Source organism: Bubalus kerabau, chromosome 20 (genome assembly GCF_029407905.1).
Source record: "Bubalus kerabau isolate K-KA32 ecotype Philippines breed swamp buffalo chromosome 20, PCC_UOA_SB_1v2, whole genome shotgun sequence".
NCBI classification, from domain to species: Eukaryota; Metazoa; Chordata; class Mammalia; order Artiodactyla; family Bovidae; genus Bubalus; species Bubalus kerabau.
The window spans coordinates 13,686,711-13,714,352 of NC_073643.1; the positions used below are offsets into that span (position 1 = coordinate 13,686,711).

At 51.2% G+C, this 27,642-nt stretch overlaps 1 protein-coding gene across 1 annotated transcript in view; it reads right to left on the reverse strand.

The window, feature by feature from the left end:
* Positions 1-506: 506 nt before the first annotated feature.
* SCN5A (sodium voltage-gated channel alpha subunit 5) overlaps positions 507-27,642 on the reverse strand; it is an 88,213-nt gene continuing 61,077 nt past the window's right edge. Inside the window, exons 20-28 of the mRNA XM_055557404.1 lie at positions 20,975-21,148; positions 17,097-17,219; positions 14,708-14,989; positions 11,922-11,975; positions 11,165-11,302; positions 10,421-10,525; positions 8,641-8,911; positions 2,359-4,067; positions 507-665 (exon numbers count right to left, since the gene is read on the reverse strand). Coding sequence (XP_055413379.1) covers positions 2,827-4,067; positions 8,641-8,911; positions 10,421-10,525; positions 11,165-11,302; positions 11,922-11,975; positions 14,708-14,989; positions 17,097-17,219; positions 20,975-21,148 — 2,388 coding nt within the window. The 3' untranslated portion in view covers positions 507-665; positions 2,359-2,826. The remainder of the gene's footprint in view (positions 666-2,358; positions 4,068-8,640; positions 8,912-10,420; positions 10,526-11,164; positions 11,303-11,921; positions 11,976-14,707; positions 14,990-17,096; positions 17,220-20,974; positions 21,149-27,642) is intronic.

Sequence of the window (27,642 nt, forward strand, 5' to 3'; positions counted from 1 at the left end):
ACCCATGGGTACCCATGGGCAAAGAAGGGGTCATGGGGCACCTGGAAGAGTGCATCCCCAGGGCTGGGAGACCACCAGGAGAAGGCCCCGCAAGCCTGAAGATGCCCGCGTGGTGCCTGTCCAGCCACCCCGTCTCTGACTGTCACGGGACTGGACATGCTCAGAAGGAAGCTAAGGTGGTATTTACAACACAGGGTGGCTGAAGGCTGCTGTTTCACCAAGACTGAGTGGAAAAGCCCCAGGGCTGGCCTGGTTTTCATCTGGGGCCAAGGAAGTTTATCTCCACTGAATAAAGTTGAAGGGGACAGGGAGAGGCAAAAACAAAGGCTGGATTTGATGACATTGGGGCCATGTCTCTTCAGACACCATCTTTACAGGCATCTGTTCCCCCCCAAATATATGTGTGTGTGTGCACAACTGAATTACTTTTCTGTACACCAGAAACAAACACAATATTATCAATTTGTAAATCAACTCTATTTAAAAAAAAATGGACAGAGTCCAGACCAGGTCATGTAAGCCATTTATTGGTTTGTTTTAAAAATATGTATCTTATTTATGCACGAAGTTTGGTGCGAAGTGCTTGGGTAGTTCCGACAACGGCTGGCACTTGGTGCTTGTCCCTCCCTCCTGTGTCCTCCCCTCCTGCTGGTCACTGTGCAGTTCTGGAAAAAAAGCAACGAGAGACACGCTAAAAGCTAAGGAGTTGGCTTCGCTCGGCCCTGCCCTCGGCCACCCGGTCTGCAGTCAGTGGCCAGCCCCGGCACCTGTCTCAGGCTCCCGGGCTGTCCCCACACACAGAACCCCGGTCTCCTTCCGGTCAGCTGGGCCTGCAGCCCGGCCGGCCTGCCCGCTGCCTCCCTGCCCACGCAGGGTGCCAGGTGTCGTGGAGGGCATACACCTCTCCAAGCCTTGAGAGCACAGCACAGAGAGCTACAAAAATAAGATTTCCACTCAGAGAAGTGGTGCTGGGATAGTTAAAACCACGTCCCACGCAGACTTCCAGGGAACATGAGAGAAGGGAAAGCACTGGGGGCGGCGGGCGGCTGGGGCTGCCACCAAGGGAACTCGAGTGACAAGAAGAAATGTTAATACTTGACTCGCCGCTGGCGGTTCCCCCTCAGCTCCCCACGGCCGGCCCCCCCGACGGCTCGGCGAGGTAGGTTAGGACAGCCAGCTTCTGGCTTCCGGGGCTGCCCTGAGAGGCGGCCTGTGAGGTGGCCGCCGAGTGGAGGGCGGCTTTGCTGGAGAGTGGACTTGGCAGCCGAGCCCCTGCCTGCACAGCCTCCACCAGCCGCCACTGTCCCTCAGGGTGACAGTTCTCTACGTTGAAAGATTTGCATATGCTCAGTAGGATTGTCAGCAGCTGAAGAGGCCCTGTGGCAGGGTGCGGGGTGGGGTGGGGAGGGTGGTGGTAATTGGACTAGAAAAAAGTATTTTTCCCTGAAAAGGCCTGCTCACAAGACCCATGGGCAGCCTGGACCCTGCCCCAGGAGGTCCCGTGTGTGGTGTCCCCGGGACCCTGGGCTGAGCAAGGGGGCGCTGGTCCAGGGTCACTCGACTCCCTTTCCCAGGAGACCTGGGGTCCATTCCCCTCCTAGGGCCCTGGGACTGGGCTGAGCATCCTGCAGCCCCTTCCCTGCACAGGGCCTGGGCAGCCCTCCCCATTCTCCGTGCTTTCGCAGCTGGAGAGGAGCTGGGGTCCACACAGGCACCCCCTCAGCCCCGGGCAGAGGCAGAAAAGGTCTGGAGAGCGAGCCTGGGTGATGACAGCGGATTCCATTCTCCAGGCGGGCGGGGGGTACCATGCTGGGGGCTGTGGAGTGGGTTCTTCACCCCAACCCCATGGGCTCAGCCTTCTCTTCCTGGCCTGTGGGGCAGGGCCAGCCAGGCTGGACAGCGCGGACAAGCTGGGTGGCAGGACATATGTGCCTCCCTCAGGCCCTTCCCTTAATGTTAATACTCTAACAGAGGCCAAGCTCCACAGGGAAGAAAGGCAACGTCAGTGCCAAGGACAAGCCCTGGGAGCCAGGCCACTCTCTTCTGGAAGCTTGTTGTATTTATAGGCCTGACTCCAGGGTGGCCTGCATAAACATACAGGGGGGAAATGGGGCAATGAGTGAGCCCTGGCTGACAATAATCCCACCTGTGGGCGGCCGGGGGGAAAGGCCGGTCACTTCGCTCGCCTCGGGGAGTCCAGGCCACATGTGGCTTGTGTCTGGCCTCTGTGAGTGTGAGAGTGTGCGCATGTGTGTATGGGAAGGGGGTCAGCCCTCCTGGCACCTCAGCCCAAGCGGCGGGGGGCCCCCTTTCTGCCCCTAGGCAGTGAAGGCCCGTGGGACCCACACCGGATCTCACTTTTGCATTGACAGCAGAGCCGCAGCAGCTCCACACTCTTGTTCAGAGTTAGGAAGAGGCAGTGTGAACCGCTGCCGATCCATCCATGAAAAAAAAAATGTTAGTTCTTTGTTCAAGTAAAAAAATATCAAATATAATAAATTTATGAAAGCCCATTCACAACATACACAGTCTCGGTTTCGCATTTTGTCTCAGCAGCTGGGATGGAGGTGGTGGTCAGAGCCCCAGGGCGTTGCCGGACCAGCCCCAGCCCCCAGGACCGGTAACCCCAGACAGACAGCTCGGCCAAGTGCTTCCAGCCATCAGCACGGTGCACAGGACTCTGCCTTGTCGGTCCACGGGGCCGAGGCTCCTCTCTCACTCCCGAAGCCCAAAGCAAAGGTCGGACGGCCCAGCGGCTGCTGGGCTGGGGCTGCCTTTGGGTTTGCCGCGATGCTCTGCGCTGGCGCCCCCCTCCCTGGGCTGCGCTCACACGACTGACTCACGGTCCCTGTCGGGGGTTGGGGGGAAGTCGGCGAGATCCTCGCTTGGGCTGTAGTCGGACGCCCGCACCTGGGGGTTGTCGCTGGTGGCCCTGGTGACGCTGTCATAGGAGGGCGGGAAGGACGTGGAGGAAATGGAGGAGCTGGAGGGCGGGCCGGGGCGGCGGGAGAAGTTCTCGTTCATCATGTAGGCGATGAGGCCCTCCTGCTCGGGGGCGTCCTCCTCCGAGAGGCCGCTGCTGCCGGCCTGCTGGCGGTAGAGGAAGGAGGCGTGCTTGACTGAGCGCTGCAGCAGGTGCCGGCGGAAGGCCCGCTGGATGATGGTGGCCGACACCTCCTCGTGCTTCCGCCGCAGCGTGGTGGTGATGGGCTCGTAGGAGATCTTGGACGGGTTGGCCGCCATGAACTTCTCCTCCATCTGGATCTTCAGGGCGTCCATCTCCCCAGATTCGCCCAGGACCCTCTTGGTGAAGGCAAAGAGAATATCCATGCAGTGGATGCGGTCTCCGCTCACCATGGGCAGGTCCATATTGATGAGGCTTATCTGGTTGGGCTTCGGGATCCGGAGTGGCTCCGACAGGGCGTCAGCGAAGTCGGACAGGGCCGAATACTCGATGAACTGGGTGGCCTCCGGGTCGAACTTCTCCCAGATCTCGTAGAACATGTCGAAGTCGTCCTCACTCAGGGGCTCCGTGCTCTCCTCTGTGGCCACGCTGAAGTTCTCTAGGATGATGGCGATGTACATGTTGACCACGATGAGGAAGGAGATGATGATGTAGGTGGTGAAGAAGAGGATGCCCACCGCGGGGCTCCCACAGTTGCCCCGGGAGCCGTTGCTGTTGGGCAGGTTGGGGTCGCAGTAGGGGGGCCCCGTGTTGAGGATGGGGCTGAGGAGCCCGTCCCAGCCCGCTGACGTGGTGATCTGGAAGAGGCACAGCATGCTGTTGGCGAAGGTCTGGAAGTTGAACATGTCGTCGATACCGGCCTCCCACTTGACGTAGGCGAAGTTGGCCATGCCGAAGATGGAGTAGATGAACATGACGAGGAAGAGCAGCAGCCCGATGTTGAAGAGCGCGGGCAGGGACATCATGAGGGCGAAGAGCAGTGTGCGGATGCCCTTTGCCCCGCGGATCAGCCTGAGGATGCGGCCGATGCGGGCCAGGCGGATGACACGGAAGAGCGTCGGGGAGAAGAAGTACTTCTGGATGATGTCTGAGAGCACAGTGCCTGTGGGAAACAATGGAGACTGTGGCCACCGGTGGATCACTGTCCTCCCTCCAGCCCAGCCTCGCTGGGAGGGGTCTCTGCACAGCAAGGAGCCTGGGAGTGGAGGCCTGGGTCACCTGGGGCCTGTAAGGACCCTGCCTCCACCCACCTGAGTCTCCATTTCTGCATTTATAGTCCAGAAAAGGACCCACAGTTCCTGCATCCTTTGCAAAGTGCCTTCTCAGCCCTCCGCTCCTTAGTCTCCTGAGCCTACCTGCACATACGAGGCCCATTATCCAGACTGTGGTTCAGGGGCCTCAGCAGACGTGCTCAGCATCCCTGATGGCCTAGCTTGGACCAGAACTCTAGAACTTTTAGCTCCTTGCTGCTCAGAGTGTGGTCTGTGGACCAACAGCCTTGGGATTTCCTGGGCACTTATCAGAAATGCAGAATCTCAGCTCTGCACCCACACCCCTTGTGTTTTAACAAGTCCAGGTGGTCCGTGTGCACACTGAAATACAAGAGGCCCCGACCAGGCAGTTGGCACACTCCTCACACCTCACCTGTCACAAGTCAGCCTCTCCGAGGTACTTCCTATGACCTTCCCACCCCTGCTAGCTGCCAGGCCTGCCCACTCCGTCTCTACTGACTACTCTGAGTTTGGAGTTTCAAGGAGCATGGATGTAAGTTATAGAAGAAAGAATGGAATATACTTGCCTCGTATTGGCCCAAGTGAACTTTCCAGACTTCTCATATATTAGGTTGGTGCAAAAGAAATGGTGGTTTTTGTATTGTTGAAATCTGCTGTTTGATATTGGAATACATTTTAAGTAAATGTAGCTAGGTTCTACATCACTTTAGTGTGCATTTCTTGCTTTATGTTTTTTTTTTTTTTGCTAATGACTTATTACTTGCTGTTTATTTTATATTTATTTTAGACTATGGAGATGATGTTAGACAAAAAACGAGTTTGAGCAATTTTCTTTTTTGAGTTCAAAATGGGTTGTAAAACAGCACAGATAACTTGCAACATCAACAACACATTTGGCCCAGGAGCTGCTAACAAATGCACAGGGCAGGGGTGGTTCAAGGAATTTTGCAAAGGACATGAGAGCCTTGAAGATGAGGAGCACAGTGGCCGACCAACTGAGAGGATCACTGAAGCTGATCCTCTTACATGAGAAGTTGCCAAAACTCAACGTTGACCATTCTACAGTCTTTCAGCATTTGAAGCAAATTGGAAAGCTGAAAACGCTTGATAAGTGGGTACCTCTTCAGCTGACCGCAAATCAAAAAAAGCATCCTTTTGAAAAGTCATTTTCTCTTATTGTATGCAACAACAATGAGCCATTTCTCAATTGGATTGTGACATGCGATGAAAAGTGGATTATATACCACGACCAGTGATGACCAGCTCAGTGGCTGGAAAAAGAAGAAACTCCAAAGCACTCCTCAAAGCTAAACCTATACCAAAAAAGGTCATGGTCACTGTTTGGAGGTCTGCTGCTCATCTGATCCACTACAGCTTTCGGAATCCCTGCGAAACCATTACCTATGAGAAGTATGCGCAGCTGATGGATGAGATGCACTGAAAACGGCACCACCCACAGCCAGCACTAGTCACCAGAAAGGGCCCAGTGCATCTCCATGACATGCTCGGCCACACACTGAACAACCAACACTTCAGAAGTCGAACGATTTGGGCTACGGAGTTTTGCCTCATCTGCCGTATTCACCTGACCTCTCGCCAACCCCCTATCACTTCTTCAAGCATCTCGACAACTTTTTGCAGGGAAAACGCTTCCACAACCAGCAGGAAGCAGAAAATGCTTTCCAACAGTTCATCGAATCCAAAAGCATGGATTTTTGTGCTATAGGAATAAACACTTATTTCTCATTGGCAAAAATGGGTTGATTGTAATGGCTCCTATGTTGATGAATAAAGATGTGTCTGAGCCTAGTTATAATGGTTTAGAATTCATGGTCCAAAACCGCAATTACTTTTGTACCAACCTAATGATAATGTCACTCACGAACATGTGTCAAGTGTCCACTGTCAATAAAGCACTGGGCTGAGCAATTCACACATCCATTTACCCCTTCCAGTTACCCTAGGAGGGAAGCTGATACTATCATCCTCCTTTTCCAGAAGAGGAAACTGAGAGGTGAGGTAACTTATCCAAGTTGCCACCTAGTCAGTGAGAAGTGGGGATTTGACTCAGACGCTCTGGCTCCAAGTTGAGCTGTTAACCATGCCTCTCTGGTACACAAGCTCTGGAACCAGTAGTTCCTGAATATAGTCTACACTTCCTGGAATCTTGGAGACTGTCCCTCAGGGCTCTGTTCCAGCTCCTGACACCTGCTTTAGAGAGAAGCTCCTCTCTAGCCCCACCAGGCATGGCCTCACCCTCATCCCTGCCTGAGACCTCCTGGAGCATTTCCTGAGCCCACTTCTAGCTTCTAAGCATCTGGGCATCACTATAGCCACAGCAGCCCCTCTCTTGGCCCCTGCCTTTCCCTCTGAGTCACTGAAGAGGCTATACCCGGAAGAAAGATGAAAGCCAGTTATCCCATGGCAGAGGTCTCTGGGGGCAGGGTCCAGATTGGGCTCTGAACACAAGTGACAAAAGAAAGTATTGATAAATTGGACTTAAAACCTCTGTGCTCCAAGAGGTGACAACCAAGAAAGTGAAAAGACAACCTACAGAATGGGAGAAAACATCTGCAAATCTTGTATCTGATAAGGGACTAGCCTCTGGAATATATAAAGAATTCTTACAACTCAATAAAAACACAAATACGCCAATTAAAAAATCAAGCAAAGGATTGGAACAGACATTCCTCCAAGATAGTTCTCCTGTTATATACCAAGATATACCAAGGAAAATGACCAATAAACACATGAAAAGATGTTCATCATCATTAGTCATCAGGGAAATGCAAAGCAAAACCTCAATGAGATGTCACTCCATACCAGTTAGCAAGGCTGTAATTAAAATATACAGACAAGAACAAGTGTTGGTGAGGATACGGAGTAACTGCAACCCTCCTACATTGAATTTGGGGTTGTAACGTGGTTCCGTCACTTTGGAAAATAGTTTGGCAGTCCCTCAAAATTTTAGATTAGTGGCTGCCAGGGGGTGGCTGGCTGTGGCTGTGAAAGTTGCTCAGTCATGTCCAGCTCTTTCCAACTCCATGGACTGTATAGTCCATGGAATTCTCCAGGCCAGAATACTGGAGTGGGTAGCCTTTCCCTTCTCCAGGGGATCTTCACAACCCAGGGATTGAACCCAGGTCTCCTGCATTGTGGGCAGATTCTTTACCAGCTGAGCCATAAGGGAAGTCCAAGAATACTGGAGTGGGTAGCCTGTCCCTTCTCCAGTGGATCTACCCGACCCAGGGATTGAACCGGGGTCTCCTGAATTGCAGGTGGATTCTTTACCAGCTGAGCTGCCAGAGGGCAGGGAGAGGGGAAATGGTGAGCTCAGTGGGTGCAGAGTCTCTTTTGGGGGTAAGGAAAATATTCTAAAATTAGAGCATAATGATGGTTGCACAGGCATGTGAATATACTTAAAAGTACTGAATTGTACACTTGAAAAGGTGGGTTTTGTGTTATGTAAAGTATATCTTAATAAAACTGTTCTTTAAAGAAGGAATTTGGGCTCAGGTCAAACAGATACAGGCGTGTGCTCTGTTTTCAATGTTTCTGCCTCTCTCTAAATTCGTATGTTGAAATTCCCCCTCTCAAAGATGATGGTATTTGGAGGTGGGGCCTTGGGAGGGGCTTAATTTCATGAGGGTGGAGCCCGAATGAATGGGCTTAGTGCCCTTATTGAAGAGGTTCAGGGAGCTCCCTAGCCCCTTCCAGTCTGTGAGGACACAGCAAGGTGTGGGTTATGAACCAGGAAAAGGACCCTCAGCAGGAAACCTATCATGCGGTGCTTTCCTCTTGGACTCCCAGCACCCAGATCTGTGAGAAGTAGATTTCTGTTGTTTATGAGTTACCCAGTCTGCTATTTTTGTTGTATCAGCCTGAGTAGACTATGTGTGATTCCTATCTCAGCTTCTCCCTAGCTGAACGATTTCCCTGCCTTGGTGCTGACTTTATATGGTGAATTGCATGAGGCAAGTGATGTCTGAAGAAGCCTGGCACACACCAGGGTGTGCTCCATGGTGTGTGCAGGTGGCAATTCTCAACTCCAGAAGGTCCATCTCCAGGGTTAACGTCTACTTTAGAGGGCCACCTGCCTCCCAACTCTGGAGACTCTTCCTTGGGCTTGAAGGCTTTCCCTTGGGAAGGCAGGGAACCCCCACAGGCCCCATTCCCTTTCCAAGACTCACCCTCGAAGTTCTCCAAACAGAGAGCTGTGTTCCAGGGTCTCAGGGACGGTGGGACCAGGAGGGGGTGTTGGGTCCTCTACCAAGCTGGCCCCTTGGCCTGAGTGGCCTTCCCAGATGTGTGTGTGTGATTGTGGGGGGTGGGGGTAGGAAGGACTGTAGGGAGCAAAGAATGCAGGACGCTGGTGTACTTGGCATGGAGCACAGATCAGGGGCTGGGGGAGGCCTTCTCTGCCCAGCTGACGTGCATACCCACCCACGATGGAGAGGATGACAACCACGAAGTCGAAGATGTTCCAGCTGTTGGTGAAGTAATAGTGGCGCAGGGCAACCATCTTGAAGATGCACTCGGCTGTGAAGATGCCCACGAACAGCAGGTTGATCTTGGCCAAGATGTTGACCTTCTCGGGGCTCTGGTCGTCTGTCTCCACCATCATGGTCACCATGTTTAAGCAGATGAGAAACATGATGGTGACGTCGAAGGCCTGCTTGGTCACAATGTCGAATATGAAGCCCTGGTACTTGTTCTGAAAGGAAGGGCAAAGGAAGGGCTCAGCAGGGGCCTCAGACAGGCTAGCAGGCCTCCTTTGCTGCCCCTCAGCTCAGACCACCCACCCTCCGACTCCACCCTCTGGGGCAGGGGCGTCCAGTGCTCACAGACTGTCATGGGGAGAGGAAAAAGGCAGGATGCTGGACAGTCTGGCTCCCTGCTGAAAGCTCCCTGGGCTTCCAGGCCCAGCCCCGGGCCCCTTGTCCCAGACACCATCTCTCATGGTGCCCGTTGTTCATCAAGCTTCTCTTTTTGTTCCCACTGTCTGAAGGCTCAAGGTCAGATCTAAAGTTCAGCTCTAGAAACTGTCTCAGCCCTCAGGTTAACAAAATTTCTCCATTCTTTCTGTGGAATTTATTTATTCCACTGAAACTGTATTTATACATGTCTTGAATTGCAAGATTATTTTGGGGAAAGTGTAAGTCGCTCAATCATGTCTGACTCTTTGCGACCTCATGAACTGTAGCCCGCCAGGCTCCTCTGTCCATGGGATTCTCCAGGAAAGACTACTGGAGTGGGTTGCCATGTTCTTCTCTAGGGAATAGTCCCAACCCAGGGGTTGAACCCCGGTCTCCCGCATTGCAGGCAGATTCTTTACCATCTGATCCACCAGGGGAGCCCCATTTTGGGGAAGAGAGATGACTATAAATAATTGAAAACACACACACACTCCTAACCTAGACCAGAGCATGGAGAACAGGAAAGAGTCAGATGACATGGATGAATTGGATGCAAAAACTGGGGCTGCCACCTACAAGCTAATGATGTAGGTACCATCACCTGCATAACCTGGGCTTTCCTGGTGGCTTGGCTGGTAAAGAATCTGTCTGCTATGCAGGAGACCTGGGTTTGATCCCTGGGTCAGGAAGATCCCCTGGAGGAGAAAATGGCAACCCACTCCAGTGTTCTTGCCTGGAGAATCCCATGGACAGAGGAGCCTGGTGGGCTATAGTCTGCAGGGTCACAAAGAGTCAGACATGACTGAGTGACTAACACTTTCACCTGAGTTACCTAAGTATTGCCCCCATCCTGCTCCAATACACACACACACATACACACACATGGGTGTGTGTTGGCCTGATTTGGCCAAGGGAGTCAGCCTAGCAGAGAACTCAGCAGGCCCCACCCACCTGGGGACTCTGTGGCCCAGGGAGTTGCAAGGATGAGGTTACACAGGGGCTGCCCAGCCCTCCCTGGGGAAAGCCTGCAGTGCTATCGGGGAGGAGGGGCCTCACTCAGAAGTTCCTGTGGGAGGGGATCATCCCTGGGCTTCCACAGCTGTCTCATGCCTTCCCCTGTACCTCCATGAGACTGAGGCCCCTGTGCGTGATTGGAGGTCCCTCCTTCCCTGGACAGGCCAAAGGCCCCAGGTTGCACCAAAAGACTGTGAAGAGGTCCCGATAGCTGGTCTTGTGGTGTGGGGGCTTCCCAGGGCCCTCTTTGGGCAGATCTTCCCCATGCCCACCGAATTGAGAGCCTGGCTCACCAGGGGCCGTGGGATGGGCTTCTGGGGCTTCTTGGAGCCCAGCTTCTTCATGGCGTTGTAGTACTTCTTCTGCTCCTCTGTCATGAAGATGTCCTGGCCCCCTAAGTGCAGAGACACAGGCACCAGCCTCATCTGGGGGTTCTCAGGGATCTAGCCTCCTTGGTGAGGTTGCCAGGGTGGCCCTCCTCCTCACTGCCTCTCCTGGGAGAGAAAAGTATGCCTTATCCTACATCAGAGAGTCCCCCTCAACCACCACCCCGGACCTGCTTCTCCAGGGTGCCTTTCCCCATTCACCTTGAGCTCTCTCTGACTTTGGGACTTGCAAATGTAGCCCCGGCCTCCATCCTCTCCCCTGCCCAGCTCAGCCACCCTGGAAGTTCCCTCTGCCCACCTGGCTTGCCTGCCACCCAATTGTAGCTTCTATGATGGAACTCTGGGAAGACCCAGGCCTCTGTGCAGTGGCTCCCCAGCCCCACCCCCATGATCCTCGATCATGGGCCAGGTGAACAGTCCCAACTCTCACCCCAGCTCCTCTCAGGAGCCTCATCTCTCAGACTAAGGGCCCCTTGTTACACACTTACGGGCCTAAGCAGGTCACATCATGGATACACCCCTCTCCCACCCCATCCCGATGGGAGCTTAGTCCCCAACAGGAAGGAGGAATGGGGCCAGGAGCCAGAGAGGCTGCCAGGTGCCTGGCACCTAGCCCTGCCCTGCAGCCTGGTGGGCCCGTGCTCTACGTATCTTTTTCTTCTGCTGGTTGAAGTTGTCAATGATGACACCGATGAACAGGTTCAGGGTGAAGAAAGACCCAAAGATGATGAAGATGACAAAATAGATATACATGTAGAGGTTGTATTCCCACTGGGGCTGCTCCTCGTACTAGAGGGGAGAAAGCAGACAGGAGGTCAGGCAGGCAGGATCGGGGGATGGGCTGGCCGGGTGTGTCAGAGGAAGGTGACCACCCGGGGTGTGTGTCTGTGTGCATGAGGGGCAGGCGGGGATGGAGTTGAGGAAGGTGGGTGGTGGCAGGTGAGGAGGGCAGGCACGCTGGGCTCAGAGCTGGCACTGTGTTCCTGTGTGGCTCCTGCCCCTGGGCCACTGGGAGGTTTGAGTATATGGGGGCGTCTCGCAGCATTCAGCTGTCCATGTGATATGGTGGCTGGTGTATGTATGTGGGGCGGGGACAGGACCACAGAGAAACTTGATTTGGGTCTCTGTTGCTCCCACCCCACCTTCCAGAGGTAGGATTTTTGTTCAACTAAATTACAGTGAATGCAACTCACAAGATATCTGAGAATCTGGGGAGTCCCCGGGAGACCATACAGCCATGTCCCAGGGGAAGCCAAGCGCATTCCAGAGAGGCTCAACTCTGGGCTGACACAAGAGACCTGGCCCTTATGGGATGCAGACCCTGTTTCTGTGGCGGCTAAGCAGCTGGGAACCTTGGGTGCTTGGAACCTTGACTGATTCAAGGAGAGAGACCAGTGTGACAACCTACCCCCCTGGAGTCTACAGCTGCATACATGATGTCCATCCAGCCTTTAAACGTTGCCTGGAAGAAAGAGACAAGAGTAAGGAAATTTAATTCTGCGTCTATGGAGCTACTCCGGGCTCCTATCTGGACAGATGGGACCAGGAAGTAACCTCCCACTAGAAGTAGGCAGCCTGCTCCACCCTTTCAGCGGTGTCCAAGTGGCTGGGCAGTCAGGGAAAGGCCTTTTTGTTCAGGGCTGAGGCAGAGGGGAAGCCAGCCAAGCAGACACTCCAGGAAGGTCATTTAGTGGGGGAAAAAGCATTCTGATGTTGGCCAAGAGACTACCCTTCAGATCTGCATTCATTTCAGATTCTAAAATGACACAGAGGCCTACAGGGGTGTCAGGAACACAGAGTGGGCACTGGGGTTCTCTGCTCTGGTTTAAGGCGGGCCTCAGTGCTGACCTGGTCCTCTCTGTCATAAGCCTTGGGGCTTCTGCTCCACAGCTTTTCAAGGACATCCCTCAAGAATCCTAATGTTCCCTCACACTTAAGGGGGTCCTTTTGCTAGTGGTGTGTTGGCAAATGACTAACAACAAATGGCTTTCCAGAAGGAAAAATAAAAGCCCTGATTGGGCTTCCCTGGTGGCTCAGTGGTAAAGAATTCGCCTGCCAATGCAGGAGACACAGGTCCGATTCCTGACCCAGGAAGATCCCATATGCCGAGGAGCAACTAAGCCCATTTGCCACAGCTATTGAACCTGTGCTCTAGAGCCCAGGAGCCACAGCTACGGAAGCCCTTGAACCCTAGAGGCTGTGCTCTGCAACAAGAGAAGCCGATGGGAAGCCACACGCGGCAACTAGAGAGTAGCTCCCGCTTGCTGCAACTAGAGAAAAAGCCGGGCAGCAGTGAAGACCCAGCACAGCCAAAAGTAAACACCATAAAATTATACATAAAAAAAGCCCTGACTGTGTGGGCCAGCTTCTCTGTGTAAACATTCCCATCATGGCCAAACTCAAGTTGCCAAAGTGTCGTTACTGAACTCAGTGCTGGGAAGAGATGCACAGGACCACAGCATTGCAGTGTTTCCATGGTATGACTATAATAGGCGTGCGTAACCTCAAGAGCATAGATGATAACAAGCGGTAATGGTAAGTTTTTATTTTGTTTCAATATTGTTGAGTTAATTACAAGTTTATAAATCTAATTTTTAATAATGGCTCACAGAATAGTGGAAAATATAACAACTGGCTCTTGGAAGTCCACACTCACTGGTTCTGGCATGGCAGGAAAGAGGAGGCCGAACAGGACAGGGTCCTGGTGCCGGTTGCATGGATGGCCCCAGTCTGGGCTGCTAGGATGATTCAGAGCTGAGGGACATGCTTGGTGGTGAGACTGACTACCTAGCGGATCTCATTTGTGTCCTCGGCATAATCCTACCGTGTCCTGAGCCTCTTTTCAGGGTGTAAGCTGGTCTACACAGATTTCCCACATCTGAGAGTTTTTATGAGTCTTTTCAGGGTGTAAACTTGTCTACACAGATTTCCTACATCTGAGAGTTTTTATGAGTCAGGGAGGGTGGATGGGGAAACCAAAGCAGCCATAGAGAAGGCAACTGCTTCAGCTTCCTGTGCCATGGGGCCTCACCCGCACAGAGGCCTGGAGATGCAGTGGGACCTGCTGGGGACCACCCAAGGTTACGAGGTACCCATGACTGGATTCTTTCTAGCCACCGTGTGGGTGTGTCTGCAACAGCAGGCAGCTCTCAGACTACAACGGGGGCTTTCCTTCCGAGTGTTGACATTCAGAAGGGAAGGCTCTCTGGGTTGGCCTCTAATCCTGTTCCTCATGAAGTATTTCAGGGACTCTGGAGAAAGCTACTCCTGGGATTTAAGAGATGGGTGGGGTTGCTTCCCTGGTGGCTCAGCAGTAAAGAACCCACCTGCCAATGCAGAAAATGTGCAGGAGGCTAAGATTTGATCCCTGGGTCAGGAATATCCCCTGATGAAGGAAATGGCAACCCACTCCAGTAATCTTGCCTAGGAAATCCCATGGACAGAGGAGCCTTGTGGGCTACAGTCCACGGGGTCACAAAGAGTCGGACACGACTGAGCGACTAAACAACAAAAACAACAACGGAGGTGAGAGGGGATGTGTGAGTTTCCCTCTGCTCAGCACTGGAGACAGGTGTCTGGGCTTCGCACTGGGACAAGAAGAAAAAGCTGCAGCTTTACGTGTTACAGTTCTGTTTGCGGTTCTGCTGTCAAGGCTATTTGTATGCTGTGCGTTAGAGTCACTGAAGCCATCGTCCTCACAAATCAATAGAAACTTTGGTAGGGCTGTGAGTGTTTGAACATCTTGCACATTAAAGATGAAAGTAAACATATTCTTTTAAACAAGGCAGGAGGAATCACCACCTTGTATAACGAGGGGCGGCCTGAGTCACAATTTTGCCAACAGTTCAGTCCCTGGGTGTCTGTGGTCATTCATTTGCAACCTGTGCTCTCGCACTGCCAAACTGATAGTGTGAGGAGTCCACCTGACTGCTGGCTGGACAGCCGGGTGAAATGCCCCAGCGTGGAGTCCCACGCCATATTTGGAGAGTGTAGCATCTTCCTTAGAAAGGAACATCTGGCACCTTCCCAAACAGACAAGTCGTCTCTGGAGAATCCTGACCCTCTTGTGAGGATCCAGAGTGGCCCCGCTGTCCCCCTCCTGCCCACAGCCTCGGGGAAGGTGCCTGTTGCTGGACAAGCAGGGAGAGGAAGACAGCCCCCCTCCGCCCCCCCCGCCACCGCCCGCCAACTCACCACCTGCAGAAGGGCCAGGTACCCGGCCCCCACGTTGTCAAAGTTGACCTTCACCTTGGTCCAGTACAATTCGCCAGTCACGTTGAAAGACTCACAGTCGCTCTTGTTGTTCACAATGGTATAGTTCAAGGGCAGGTCTCCCTCGGTCTGGTTGATGCATCTCCCAAACTTCCCCGCAAAGAGGTTCACGCCCATGATGCTGAAGATGAGCCAGAAGATGAGGCAGACGAGGAGGACGTTCATGATGGATGGGATGGCGCCCACCAGGGCGTTGACCACAACCTCAAGTGGGCAGAGAACAGACTCAGTTTCTGGGAGTGCTCAGAATGCACCCCCTTTGTAAGACGTCCCCCCAAACCTACTGAACTCCCTGGGTATAGGTCCCTGTGGGAGTACGGGTGGGGAACATTTCCTGTCACCAAGGAAGGACAGCCCATGGCTGGAAGCTCTGGTGGGCAGTGAGAGAGAACACACGTGCCTTCTGCTCTGCATCCCACACTCACACAGTTCAGAGCCCTCTGTCTTATCTTCATAGCCCTGCCCGGAATCCATGACCTTCAAACTTAACTTTCAACACAGTCTCTGCTAGATAGTACGCCAGAAATCTGATGGGAAGAAAGGGTCTCTGGAGACACATTCTCTGGGCTGAGTTTCTGGTTCATTTGGGGGCTGCTGCCCCTGAGATGGATGGGTGTTTTCCTGAAAGTGTGCCCGGGGGCTCTCCGGGTGGTGTGTGTGGAGGGTGCTCTGACAGCCGTCCCTCGCTGTGATGGGATCAGGGCCGGCGGGGCAGTGTGCACGCACTGTGCCTCTGCCCGCTCCAGGGAGTGGCCCTCTGACCCTGTGGAGCCACGGCCCCGTGCTCTCTTCATTTAAACTCACAGCACCCAGGAGAGGCATCCTTGGCAAAAAGCACTGGGGACTTCACTCCAGGGAGGGACCTAGTCCCCAGCTGTCTGTGAGCCAGGAACATGTTTGTTTGCCATACAAACTGGAGGCAGAGCTGGCGTGGGGCTGGGTGGTGGGTATGGTGCCAGGATGGGTCATGCTGACACGTGCAGAGGAAGTGGGAGGGGGGTGCCCCTGGCCCAGCATGCAATGAACATGCGAACAGGGTGGAAACCAACTCTCGCACTTGCCTTTGGCTGGCTTTGTGGCCAGTAGCCACAGCAGAGGCAATCCTGGTAACTAGTGTCTCCCTCATCTCCCCGCGCCCCAGAACCAAGTGTTTTTTTCTCCCATTGGACATTTGGGAGCATCTAACTTAGATCGGATTATTCACTTGTGAGTGGCTTCCCACCAGAAATAAGCAGTTTGTTTCTCCATGGATCGGGGATGTGGGCGAAGTTCAAAACTGTCAACCGAATGGGGCTGCAGAGTGGCGTCTTCTGGGTCAGTGAGAGACACACAGAGCTGTCTGCTAAAGTCACAACAGAACCGTGCACATTTCGTACAAACAATAAAAAACTCAATAAAACTCATACTGTTATGCTGCTGCTGCTGCTAAGTCACTTCAGTCATGTCTGACTCTGTGCGACCCCATAGACAGCAGCCCACCAGGCTCTGCCGTCCCTGGGATTCTCCAGGCAAGAACACTGGAGTGGGTTGCCATTTCCTTCTCCAATGCATGAAAGTGAAAAGTGAAAGTGAAGTCTCTCAGTCATGCCCGACTCTTAGTGACCCCATGGACTGCAGCCTACCAGGCTCTTCCGTCCATGGGATTTTCCAGGCAAGAGTACTGGAGTGGGTTGCCATTGTTATAAAAAACAATAAAATACTCAAACACATAGGCTTGTTTTCTTGCTATATATCATGGGTAATGTTTTTTCTTGCTGGGCTTTTAAATTTGCCTTAAATGTGCACATTCTTTGGTAAAACTTAGTGACTGGAAAAAAGGCAGAGCTCTCTGCACTTAGGAAATAGTGCCAAAGAGTTTACTAAGCAAATCAAACTGCTCTCTGATTGGTAGGACTACAACTGGCTGCTTGCTTGCTTGCTTTATCCTCACTAGCCCTGCCTTACTGCCCATCCTAGAGGGGAGGCAACCTGTGTCTGTCAGGAGGCGGGGGACACAGACGGGCACATGGAGCCAGGGCACACAGACACGAGGCCCCAGGGGACAGCAGAAACTGAAGGGGCCCCGGGCTGGTGGGGCTGGGCTGCAGCTGAGACACCCGTGGTCCAGCCCTTGCTTCCTTTCCTTTGTCCAGTGCTCTCTGGCACTCGTGGAGCCCACAGGGCTGGGATGTCAGGCCTGGGGGGAGGTTCTTACAGCTCTCCACCTCCGGGCACCTCTAAGCCCAGCCGTACCTCCTGGAGATCTCACACATGTTTGCAGCAGGTCAGCAAGTGAGTCTGGGGGTCCCCTTTACGGAGCCACCCCTCTTACCCTCATGCCCTCAAATCGTGACAGGGCTCGCAGGGGTCTGAGCGCACGCAAGGTCCGCAGTGACTTGATGGGGCCCATCTCAGCAAAGCCCAGGGCGTTGGCCACCAGGCTGATCAGCGAGACCTGTGGGAGACAGGGCGGTGAGGCCATGAGGCCAGCTTGAGACCGGTGGCAGGGCTCTTGGCCTACCGAACTCAGGCTGGGTTCAGTGAGAGAGCCAGCAGGCCTCCCCGTGTCCAGGCTTTATGATTTCCGGCTGGATCGTCTTCACAGGCTGTCCTGTGCTGGGTCAGCCTTGCCCGGGCCCAAGAGGCTGGGGACAAGGCCAGGCATGTCCCAGCTTTCAGGCCTTCACCAAGGGCCTGCTGTGTGCACTTCATACACATGTCTGTGATAGCTCCACTCACCCCAGGCCTTGGAATGCATCTCCCCATTCTACAGATGAGAAAATGGAGTTCCAAAGCCACCTGCTAGTGTGGAAGAGCAGGGCCACAAAGCCTGGGTGGCTTTAGGTCCCCGTGTGCTTTCCTTCAAAATCAGATTCTTGGGCTGGCCCATCCCCTCCCCCAGAGTAAACTCTTTGGGGGAAGAAGGACCATCCTGAGTTGAATAAGAGCAGACAGACCATCCTGGGGCATTTCCTCAAGGCTGAACCTTGCAACATTCTATCATCTTCACGGAAGAGAGGCTCAGATGGAGCCCCTGTGGACTGCTTTCTGCTTCCTCTGCCCTGCCCCGACTGGGACATTTCTACCCCTCAGACTTTATCCTTCTAAAGCTCCATGGGCATCCAATCCTTTCTTATGTCACTGCTGGCCAGTGATCACAGGTTGGAAGTGGCCTCCTGCCTGACCTCACTGGCTATCACCATTACCGCCATCCGGGCTCTGAGGGCAGCCTGGGGGTGGTGAGGGGCCGTGGGGAGTGGGGGGTAGGTGTGACCCCCATAGCCTGCTCCAGGCTTGGAAGTGCAGGTTGGGAGAAGGCTGGGCAGAAGAGCTTGGAGGAGCTGCCTCCTCCAGGGACTCCCAGGATGGACTTCTGTGCTGCCCCGACTCACCCCTCAAGGATGCTGGTCCCCACTCTGGAGAGGATGAGGGGCCTCTCTCAGGGACCTGCTGCTGAGGCCAGGGTCCCAGGGACCAGGTCTGGCCAGGCTCCCTAGCTAGTCCCCAGCAGGCCGCCCTTGTCTGTTCCTTCCCAAGCTTGCCCCACCTTTCCACCCGATCTCAGCGGATGGCAGCTCCATCCTTCCAGCTGCCCAAGCCACAAGCCTTGGCATCATCCCTGCCTTCTCTGTCTCACACGCCCGACATCCAACCCATCAGGATTTCCTGTTGGCTCTGCCTTCAAAATACCTCAGAAGACCAAATATTTCTCACCACTTCCACTGCCGCCATCCTGGCCAGGCCACCGTCATCTCTCCCCTGGATTACTGCCACAGCCTGCCAACCTTCCCCCTGCTTGCACTTCCCCTCCCCTGGACAGGGTGATCCTTTCATAATGGGTCAGATGATGTCACTCTTCTGTCCAAAGCCCTCCAGCACCTCCCATTTCATTCTAAATAAAGGCCCATGGTTTTTCAAAGGCTGCATGCGTTCTACCCCATGCAGTCTGGCCTCAACTCCTGCACTTCCCGTCCCCTCTCCTCTGCTCCAGCCACTCTGCGCTCCTTGTGGTTCCTCAAGTGTCCCAGGCACTCTCCCACCACAGGACCTGTGCACTCTACTCCAACCTCTGCTTGGAATGTTCTGCAGACATCTGCCTGGCTAGCCCCAACGTCCTTCAAACATCGCCACAGTTGGCCTGCTTTCAGCCAGCTTGTTTAAAGTTGTAATCTGGCTCTGGTCTTCTGAGTCCGGGCCCTCCTAATCCCCTTCCCTTTCCACTTCTTTTTCTCCATGTGTACATCCCAGTGTAATATTATATAAAGCCGGCTCATGTATTATGCTTCTGGCTCCCAGCAGGCAGTGACTTTGTCTATTTTGTTCCCTGAGGTCCGCAGCGTCTGCTATAGCGCCTGCACATGGTAGATGCTCGGCAGTTTTTAAAAACTGCATGAATTGAACATGGAAACACCTTTCTCCAGATCTTGAGGCCTCAAGTCCACCATTTCCATGGGGTGTGGGAATGGGGGTCAGGGGGCATGGCCAGTGTCAGGAAAGCTGGATTCCAGCACTACTTCCTTCTTTTTCTTGGGCCAGGCCCTTCTCTGCTGGGACCCTCAGTTTTCCTCTCCACAGGCTGATTCTCCAATCTTGGGAATTTCAGGCCCTGAGGCCTGGCCTCAGCTAAGTTCTCCAAAGTGGCAGGGGGTGAGAGGCGGGTGGGAGGGGTGTGGGCTTCCCCAGACATCTTTGTAGACTCTATCTGGCCTGCCCTGGGGGAGTCAGTCCCACGAAGCTGCAGGAACAGGTGGGTGAGGGGGCCAGGGCGGAGCTGCCAGGCTCCCAGGGCTTCCCACAGCCCCTTAGCAGGGAGGCCTCACGGTCCTTTCCGTCACCTCAGGGAGGCTCTGAGGGCCCCGGGCTATAAGTGCACCCAGAGCCCCTCCCTGACTGCCACCCCAGCACCCCTTACCCCAGCATTGGCATCTTTTCAGCCACTTGTGGTGGCTTGGAGTCACCTGTGAGGAGGCCCACCCGTGAGGCTCTGTGTCCACACACGTGCTTTAGCTCAGGGGGCCACTCAAGCTTGACCCACCGAGGCCTGACCCTGGCCAGGTCCACTGGCCGTCGAGCCCCGCTTTGGGCCTCTGGGGCTGCTGTAAGGACTGAGCACAGGCCTAAGCTAGAACTCTAGGAAGCACAGCCCCTGCAGGTGGGCAGAGCCTGACGCCAAGCCCAGAAGCCATGGGCGTCTTGTGGAAAGCTCTTCCCAGCTCGCACATCCTGACCCACATTCTGTTGTGGGAGAAGCGCCACAGCCAGATGGTGAGCCCTCACTTGGGCCCTTCACCGTGTTCCCTCTGCCCTCAGGGAGCACAGATCCAAGGCTGCCCCGCAGCCTGAGCCTCAATTCTCCCCCCGTCACCCTCTGGTTACTCTCCCACTTGACTGTACTCAGGAGCCCCACAGGACCCCAAACTTACCCTGCTTGCACCCAACAAGGTTCCGGGGCCTGGGGAGCTGTGGGGAAGGGGCTGCATTCCATCTGCCCACCGGGTGCCCAGAGGACATGCCAGCCTCCTACCCCAGGCCCCTCTGGACACATCAGAGACTGGCATGGCCTGCCAGCTACCAGATAACCCAGGGCAGCTGGCCAGAACCCCTCACCCAGCCCATGTTCATGGCTTTCCTCCTTGCAGGTAACTCCACCCCGACTCATCCTCCCCGTTGTGGTACCTTCTACCTGAGCCAGGACGATCTCCCACCTGCCCAGCACCCCTTCCCCAACCCCATGCCCTCTGGCCTTTGGTTCACTTCATCCCCTCTGGTGTGTAGACATGTAGGCTCTTAACTGGCCATGTGTGTAGTGGTCCTGACGGACACTTCACAAGGTGCCGTGGTGAGGGCTGTAATACAGGCTGGTCAGCACCCTGCTTCTGGCAGTCCTGAGAGGGTGAGAACTCACCCCCGCCCTGGCTCACAGCCCTGCCAGGACTGTATGCACTGACCCCCACGGTGAGTCCAGTTTCTCCCAGGAGCAGGGCCTAGACTTCCCTGTGTCCCTGGCTGGGGGTTCTGATTGCCTCCCCTCCGTGACTTCAGACTCAGATCTCCTGCCCCTCCGCCTGCCTTGCAGCACAGCCAAGAGCCTCCACGTCAGCCTGCTGAACTCCCGCCACCTGTCCTGTCCTCCAATCCCTCAGCCTCAGCTCCTTCTCGCACTGGCAAAGGGCGCCCCCTCCCCTCTCTTCCCTCAGGGGCCACACTCACGTCCACGATGAGGAAATCAAGCCAGCACCAGGCGTTGGTGAAGTACTTCTTGAAGCCGTAGGCCACCCACTTGAGGAGCATCTCCAGCACGAAGACGTAGGTGAACATCTTGTCGGCGTACTCCAGCAGGACCTTGATGGTCTTCCGCTCCTCCAGGTAGATGTCCTCAAAGGCCTGCAGACCAGGGTGGGCAAGGCAGACATGGCGTCCTGACCCAGCCGGTCCCAGCCCACATGAGCCTTCATCCCTGACGGCATCCCTCCCCTAGGAGGCCAGGGCGGAGGAGGCCGCGCAGTGGAGGGGCTTCCGCGGCATGCTCTCTGAGCCCCGTGGGGGTCAGGAAATGGTGTTACGTGGTGTATGGACAACAAGGAAGAATGTGCAAAGAGAATGCTTCCACCTTCACTTTGAAGAGCAAGTCTCAGTTCAAGGCTAGTGCATCCATCATTAAGATCTCTCTAAAACAGCTCACAGCCTATTGTCGGAAACAGCATACATCTATCTCCCCCCTGCCCCCCTCCACTGTGTTTTTACTCTCTTCACTTTGGGCACTTACCTACTTTTCATAGGAAACAATATTGGTTTCCAATGACAACAATCATTCAAAGTTGCCCTTTACAATAAATTTATTTAAACAAACAAAAAACCAGTGAGTGTTTATATCTAATGCAAAATTTCACAGAAGTGATAGTGAAGGCAGTCTATAGATATGAAGATTAGGAAACACAGGACTAGACAAAGTCAGACCTTCTGCAATCGTCAGAATCTGGGAGTCAGTGTGTCTAACAAGCTAGCTGTTGGTCTTTCCCCACTTCCTCACTCCGGCCTCAACCCAAATCCCTGGGCCGAGAGAGACTTGGATGGCCTCTGCTGCCCTCTTCCAACTCCAGGCTTCTGCTATGTATCTGCCCCTCCCCCAGGATGTGCTCTGAGGCTCCCAGTCTAGGCAACTGAACGCGTCACTGAGGGCCCTGGGGAGTGCCTCCATCTTTCGCTCTGGGCCTCCCTGTGCGACTGCAGGGCCTCTGTGAGCTACAGTGATCCAGGGGCCCAGAACCGTCAGCAGTGCCCAAGGAGGCACTGCCCAGGCAACACATGGTTAACCTGGTCTGTGTAGGTGGGACAAAAGGATAATTCAGGTCCCCAGGTGGGGTTTGCGGATTCTTCGAGATAAAAAGTAGGCATTTTTTTTTTTCTGATTATAAAAATGTGTCTTTTATAAAAAAATGAAATAATACAGAAATTATAAAAAAGAGAATAAACAACAATAACAACAACCTCCATCCCCACAAACAACCCAATCGAAAAATGGGCAGAAGATATAAATAGACATTTCTCCAAAGAAGACATACAGATGGCTAACAAATACATGAAAAGATGCTCAACATCACTCATTATTAGAGAAATGCAAATTAAAACTACAGTGAGGTACCACCTCACGCCAATCAGAATGGCCATCATTAAAAAGTGTACCAATAACAAATGCTGGAGAGAGTATGGAGAAAAGGAAACCCTCCTCCATGCTTGGTGGAACTGTAAGTTGGCGCAGCCACTGTGGAAAAGAATGCAGAGGTTCCTCAGAAAACCAAAAACAGAACTGTCATACGATCCAGCAATCCCACTCCTGGGCAAAGACCCAGACAAAACTCTCACTCAAAAAGGTAAATGTACCCTCTATGTTCATAGCAGCACTATTCACAACAGCCAAGACATGGAAACAAAAATGTCCATCAACAGACGAATGGATAAAGAAGATGCGGTGCATTATTTACAATGGAATATTAGACAGAAAAAGGAATGAAATTGGGCCATTTGTAGTGATGTGGATGGACCTTGAGTCTGTCATACACAATGAAGTAAATCAGAAAAATAAATATCATGTAGTAACGATATATATGGAATCGAGAAAAATGGTGCAGGCCAGTACTATTTGTAGTGCAGTAACAGAGATGCAGATGTAGAGAATGGACATGTGGAAAAGGCGGTGGTGGGGACAGGGGAAGGGTGGAACAAACTGGGAGACATATACACATACATAGCATTGACATATATACACTACCATGTGTAAAACAGCTAGCCAAAGCCGTCTTAAGAAAGAAAAACAGCTGGTGCAATCAAGCTGCCTGGCTTCAGCCTCCATTACAAAGCTACAGAAATCAAAACAGTATGGTACTAGCACAAACATAGGAATATAGGTCAATAGAACAAGACAGCCCAGGAATAAGCTCACACACCTGTGCTCAATTAATCTACAACAAAAGAGGCAATACTATACAAGGGAGAAAAGACAGTCTCTTCCATAAGTGATGCTGGGAAACCGGACAGCTACACGTCAAAGAATGAAATTTAGAACATTCTGTAACACCATACACAAAAATAAACTAAAAATGTATTAAATACCTAAATGTAAGATCAGATACTTTAAAACTCTTAGAGGAAAACATAGGCAGAACACTCTTGGACATAAATCGTGGCAATATATTTCTGGATCCACCTTTTAGAGTAATGAGAATAAAACAAAAACAAACAAATGGGACCTAATTATACACAAAAGGATTTGCACAGCAAAGGAAACCATAAACAAAGCAAAAAGGCAACCTACAGGACGGGAGGAAATATTTGCAAACAAAGTGACCAACAAGGGATTCGTCTCCAAAATATACAAACAGCTCATTCAAGTCAATACCCCCCCAAAAAGCCAAACACCCCAAAGGAAAACGGGCAGAAGACTGAATAGACACTTCCAAACAAAGCACACAGATGGCCAGAACGCACATGAAAGGGTGCTCCACGTCACTAATTATTAGAGTAACGCAAATAGAAACCACAGTGAAACCAGTATCACCTCACACTGTTAGAATGGCCATTACCAAAAAGCCTACAAACGATAAATGCTGGAGAGGGTGTGGAGAAAAGGGAACCCTCCCACACTGTTGGTGGGAATATAAATTGGTACAACAACTATGTATTCAGTATTGAGGTTACTTAAAAAGTAAAAGCTAATCCAGCAATTCCACTCTTGGGCATATAGCTGAAGAAAACTATAATTTGAAAAGATGCAAGCACCCCAGCGTTCACTGCAGCACTATTTACAACAGCCAAGACATGGAAACGACCTAAATGTTAACTGACAGAGGAATGCATATACACAGTGGAATAGTACTCAGCCATAAAAAAGAATAAAAATTCCATTTGCACTATGGATGGGCCATGGAGATTATCACAGCAGGTTAAGGCACAGAAAGACAAATATGATATCACTTAAATGTGGAATCTAAAAAAACCCCAACAAAATGATACAAATGAAATATTTACAAAACAGAAACAGATTCAGACACAAAAAACTTACGGTTGCCAAAGGGAAAGGTGGGGGGGGTGCATAAATTAGGAGTTTGGGATTAACATGTACATACTATTCTATATAAAACAGATAATCAATAAGAACCAGCTGTATAGCACAGGGAACTCTACTCAATATTCTGTAATAAGCTATATGAGAAGAGAATCTGAAAAAGAATATGGATATATGTATATTTAGAGCTGAATCACTTTGCTGTACATCTGAAACTAACACAACATTGTAAATGAACTATATTCCAATATAAAATAAAAATTTAATTTAAAAAAGACCACAAAAAGTTAAAAACAAAAAGAATGAGGTACACGTGTAAAAGGAAGTAAAAGAAAGCCCTTGCCTATTCCAAAGGCCAGAAAAAAATGACCTTTCTATTTCTTTCCTTCTTGTTTCATTGTTTTGTATCATAATTTTAAAAATCTAATATATTTTGGTAAGGAGTAAATATCTATTTTAATATTTTTTCCAGAGTGACTCGTCAAGTGTCCTAACACTTTATTAAAGAACCCACTCTAAATCCACAGAGTAGAAGTCAACACTATAATCTGCTGCTGCTGCTGCTAAGTCACTTCAGTCGTGTCTGACTCTCTGCGACCCCATAGACGGCAGCCCACCAGGCTCCCCGTCCCTGGGATTCTCCAGGCAAGAACACTGGAGTGGGTTGCTATTTCCTTCTCCAATGCGTGAAAGTGAAAAGTGAAAGTGAAATCGCTCAGTTGTGTCCGACCCTCAGTGACCCCATGGACTGCAGCCTACTAGGCTCCTCCGTCCATGGGATTTTCCAGGCAAGAGTACTGGAGTGGGGTGCCATCGCCTTCTCCGATAATCTACTACACTTCTATATTCGCTTAGGACTTCTGTGTGGTTCCATTGCTCTCCTGGTCGATTCCTGAATTAGTGTCACACAAATTTTCCTGGTTACTTTTCATAATTTTTAAGATACATTTAAACAACGTTTTGTCAAATTCCCTTTAAAACATTAGAAATTTTTAATGCATTGAGTTTATCAACTGTTTTAGGAACTAATTCAGTCTTTCTGCTCAAGGCTGGAGTATATTTGTAGTGTGTTTATCTGTTTGTCTTCCTTTACACTCCAAAGGAAAGTTTAATAGTTTTCCTCATGTATCTATTATACATTTCATGTTATATTTATTCTCAGTTATTTTATGGTTACAATGCCTGGCATCTAAGGACTATTGGAGAAATGTTATTTGTGACTAAATGTTTCTATTACAACAGCAACAATTATTTGTACATTTGTTTTATAACTAGCCATATTACATGGCTATGCTATGCTATGCTATGCTAAGCTAAGTCACTTCAGTCGTGTCCGACTCTGTGTGACCCCATAGACGGTAGCCTACCAGGCTCCCCCGTCCCTGGGATTCTCCAGGCAAGAACACTGGAGTGGGTTGCCATTTCCTTCTCCAATGCATGAAAGTGAAAAGTGAAAGTGAAGTCGCCTAGTTGTGTCCGACTCTTAGCGACCCCATGGACTGCAGCCTACCAGGCTCCTCCGTCCATGGGATTTTCCAGGCAAGAGTACTGGAGTGGGGTTCCATTGCCTTCTCTGATTATATGGCTATATATATTATATTATATGGAGAAGGCAATGGCAACCTACTCCAGTACTCTTGCCTGGAGAATCCCAGGGACAGAGGAGCCTGGTGGGCTGCCGTCTGTGGGGTCGCACAGAGTCAGACACAACTGAAGCAACTTAGCAGCAGCAGCAGCATATTATATTATATTATATATAATGGCTATATATATAATGTATATTTATATTATAAATATAATATAAATATATATTATATATAATTATTATATATAGCTATATATATTATATATAATATAGCCATATTATATTATATTATATGGCTAGTTATAAAACAAATGTACAAATAATTGTTGCTGTTGTAATAGAAACATTTAGTCACAAGTAACATTTACTCCAATAGTCCTTAGATGCCAGGCATTGTAACCATAAAATAACTGAGAATAAATACAACATGAAATGTATAATAGATACATGAAGAAAACTATTAAACTTTCCTTTGGAGTGTAAAGGAAGACAAACAGATAAACACACTACAAATATACTCGAGCCTTCGAAAAAGCAAGCGAGTTCCAGAAAAACATTTACTTCTGCTTTATTGACTATGCCAAAGCCTTTGACTGTGTGGATCACAATAAACTGTGGAAAATTCTGAAAGAGATGGGAATACCAGACCACCTGATCTGCCTCTTGAGAAACCTATATGCAGGTCAGGAAGCAACAGTTAGAACTGGACATGGAACAGCAGACTGGTTCCAAATAGGAAAAGGAGTACGTCAAGGCTGTATACTGTCACCCTGCTTATTTAACTTATATGCAGAGTACATCATGAGAAACGCTGGGCTGGAAGAAGCACAAGCTGGAATCAAGATTGCTGGGAGAAATATCAATAACTTCAGATATGCAGATGACACCACCCTTATGGCAGAAAGTGAAGAGGAACTAAAAAGCCTCTTGATGAAAGTGAAAGTGGAGAGTGAAAAAGTTGGTTTAAAGCTCAACATTCAGAAAACGAAGATCATGGCATCCGGTCTCATCACTTCATGGGAAATAGATGGGGAAACAGTGGAAACAGTGTCAGACTTTATTTTTGGGGCCTCCAAAATCACTGCAGATGGTGACTGCAGCCATGAAATTAAAAGATGCTTACTCCTTGGAAGAAAAGTTATGACCAACCTAGATAGCATATTCAAAAGCGGAGGCATTACTTTGCCAACAAAGGTTCGTCTAGTCAAGGCTATGGTTTTTCCAATGGTCATGTATGGATGTGAGAGTTGGACTGTGAAGAAAGCTGAGCGCCGAAGAATTGATGCTTTTGAACTGTGGTGTTGGAGAAGACTCTTGAGAGTCCCTTGGACTGCAAGGAGATCCAACCAGTCCATCCTGAAGGAGATCAGCCCTGGGATTTCTTTGGAAGGAATGATGCTAAAGCTGAAACTCCAGTACTTTGGCCACCTCATGTGAAGAGTTGACTCACTGGAAAAGATCCTGATGCTGGGAGGGACTGGGGGCAGGAGGAGAAGGGGATGACAGAGGATGGCTGGATGGCATCACTGACTCGATGGACGTGAGTCTGGGTGAACTCCGGGAGCTGGTGATGGACAGGGGGGCCTGGCGTGCTGCGATTCATGGGGTCGCAAAGAGTCGGAGACGACTGAGTGACTGAACTGAACTGAATGAGTGTTAAATTTTCTCTAAGCAACCATTATCTACAAGTAATGATATGCTTGTATTATTTTAAACTCATTTTATACTTGA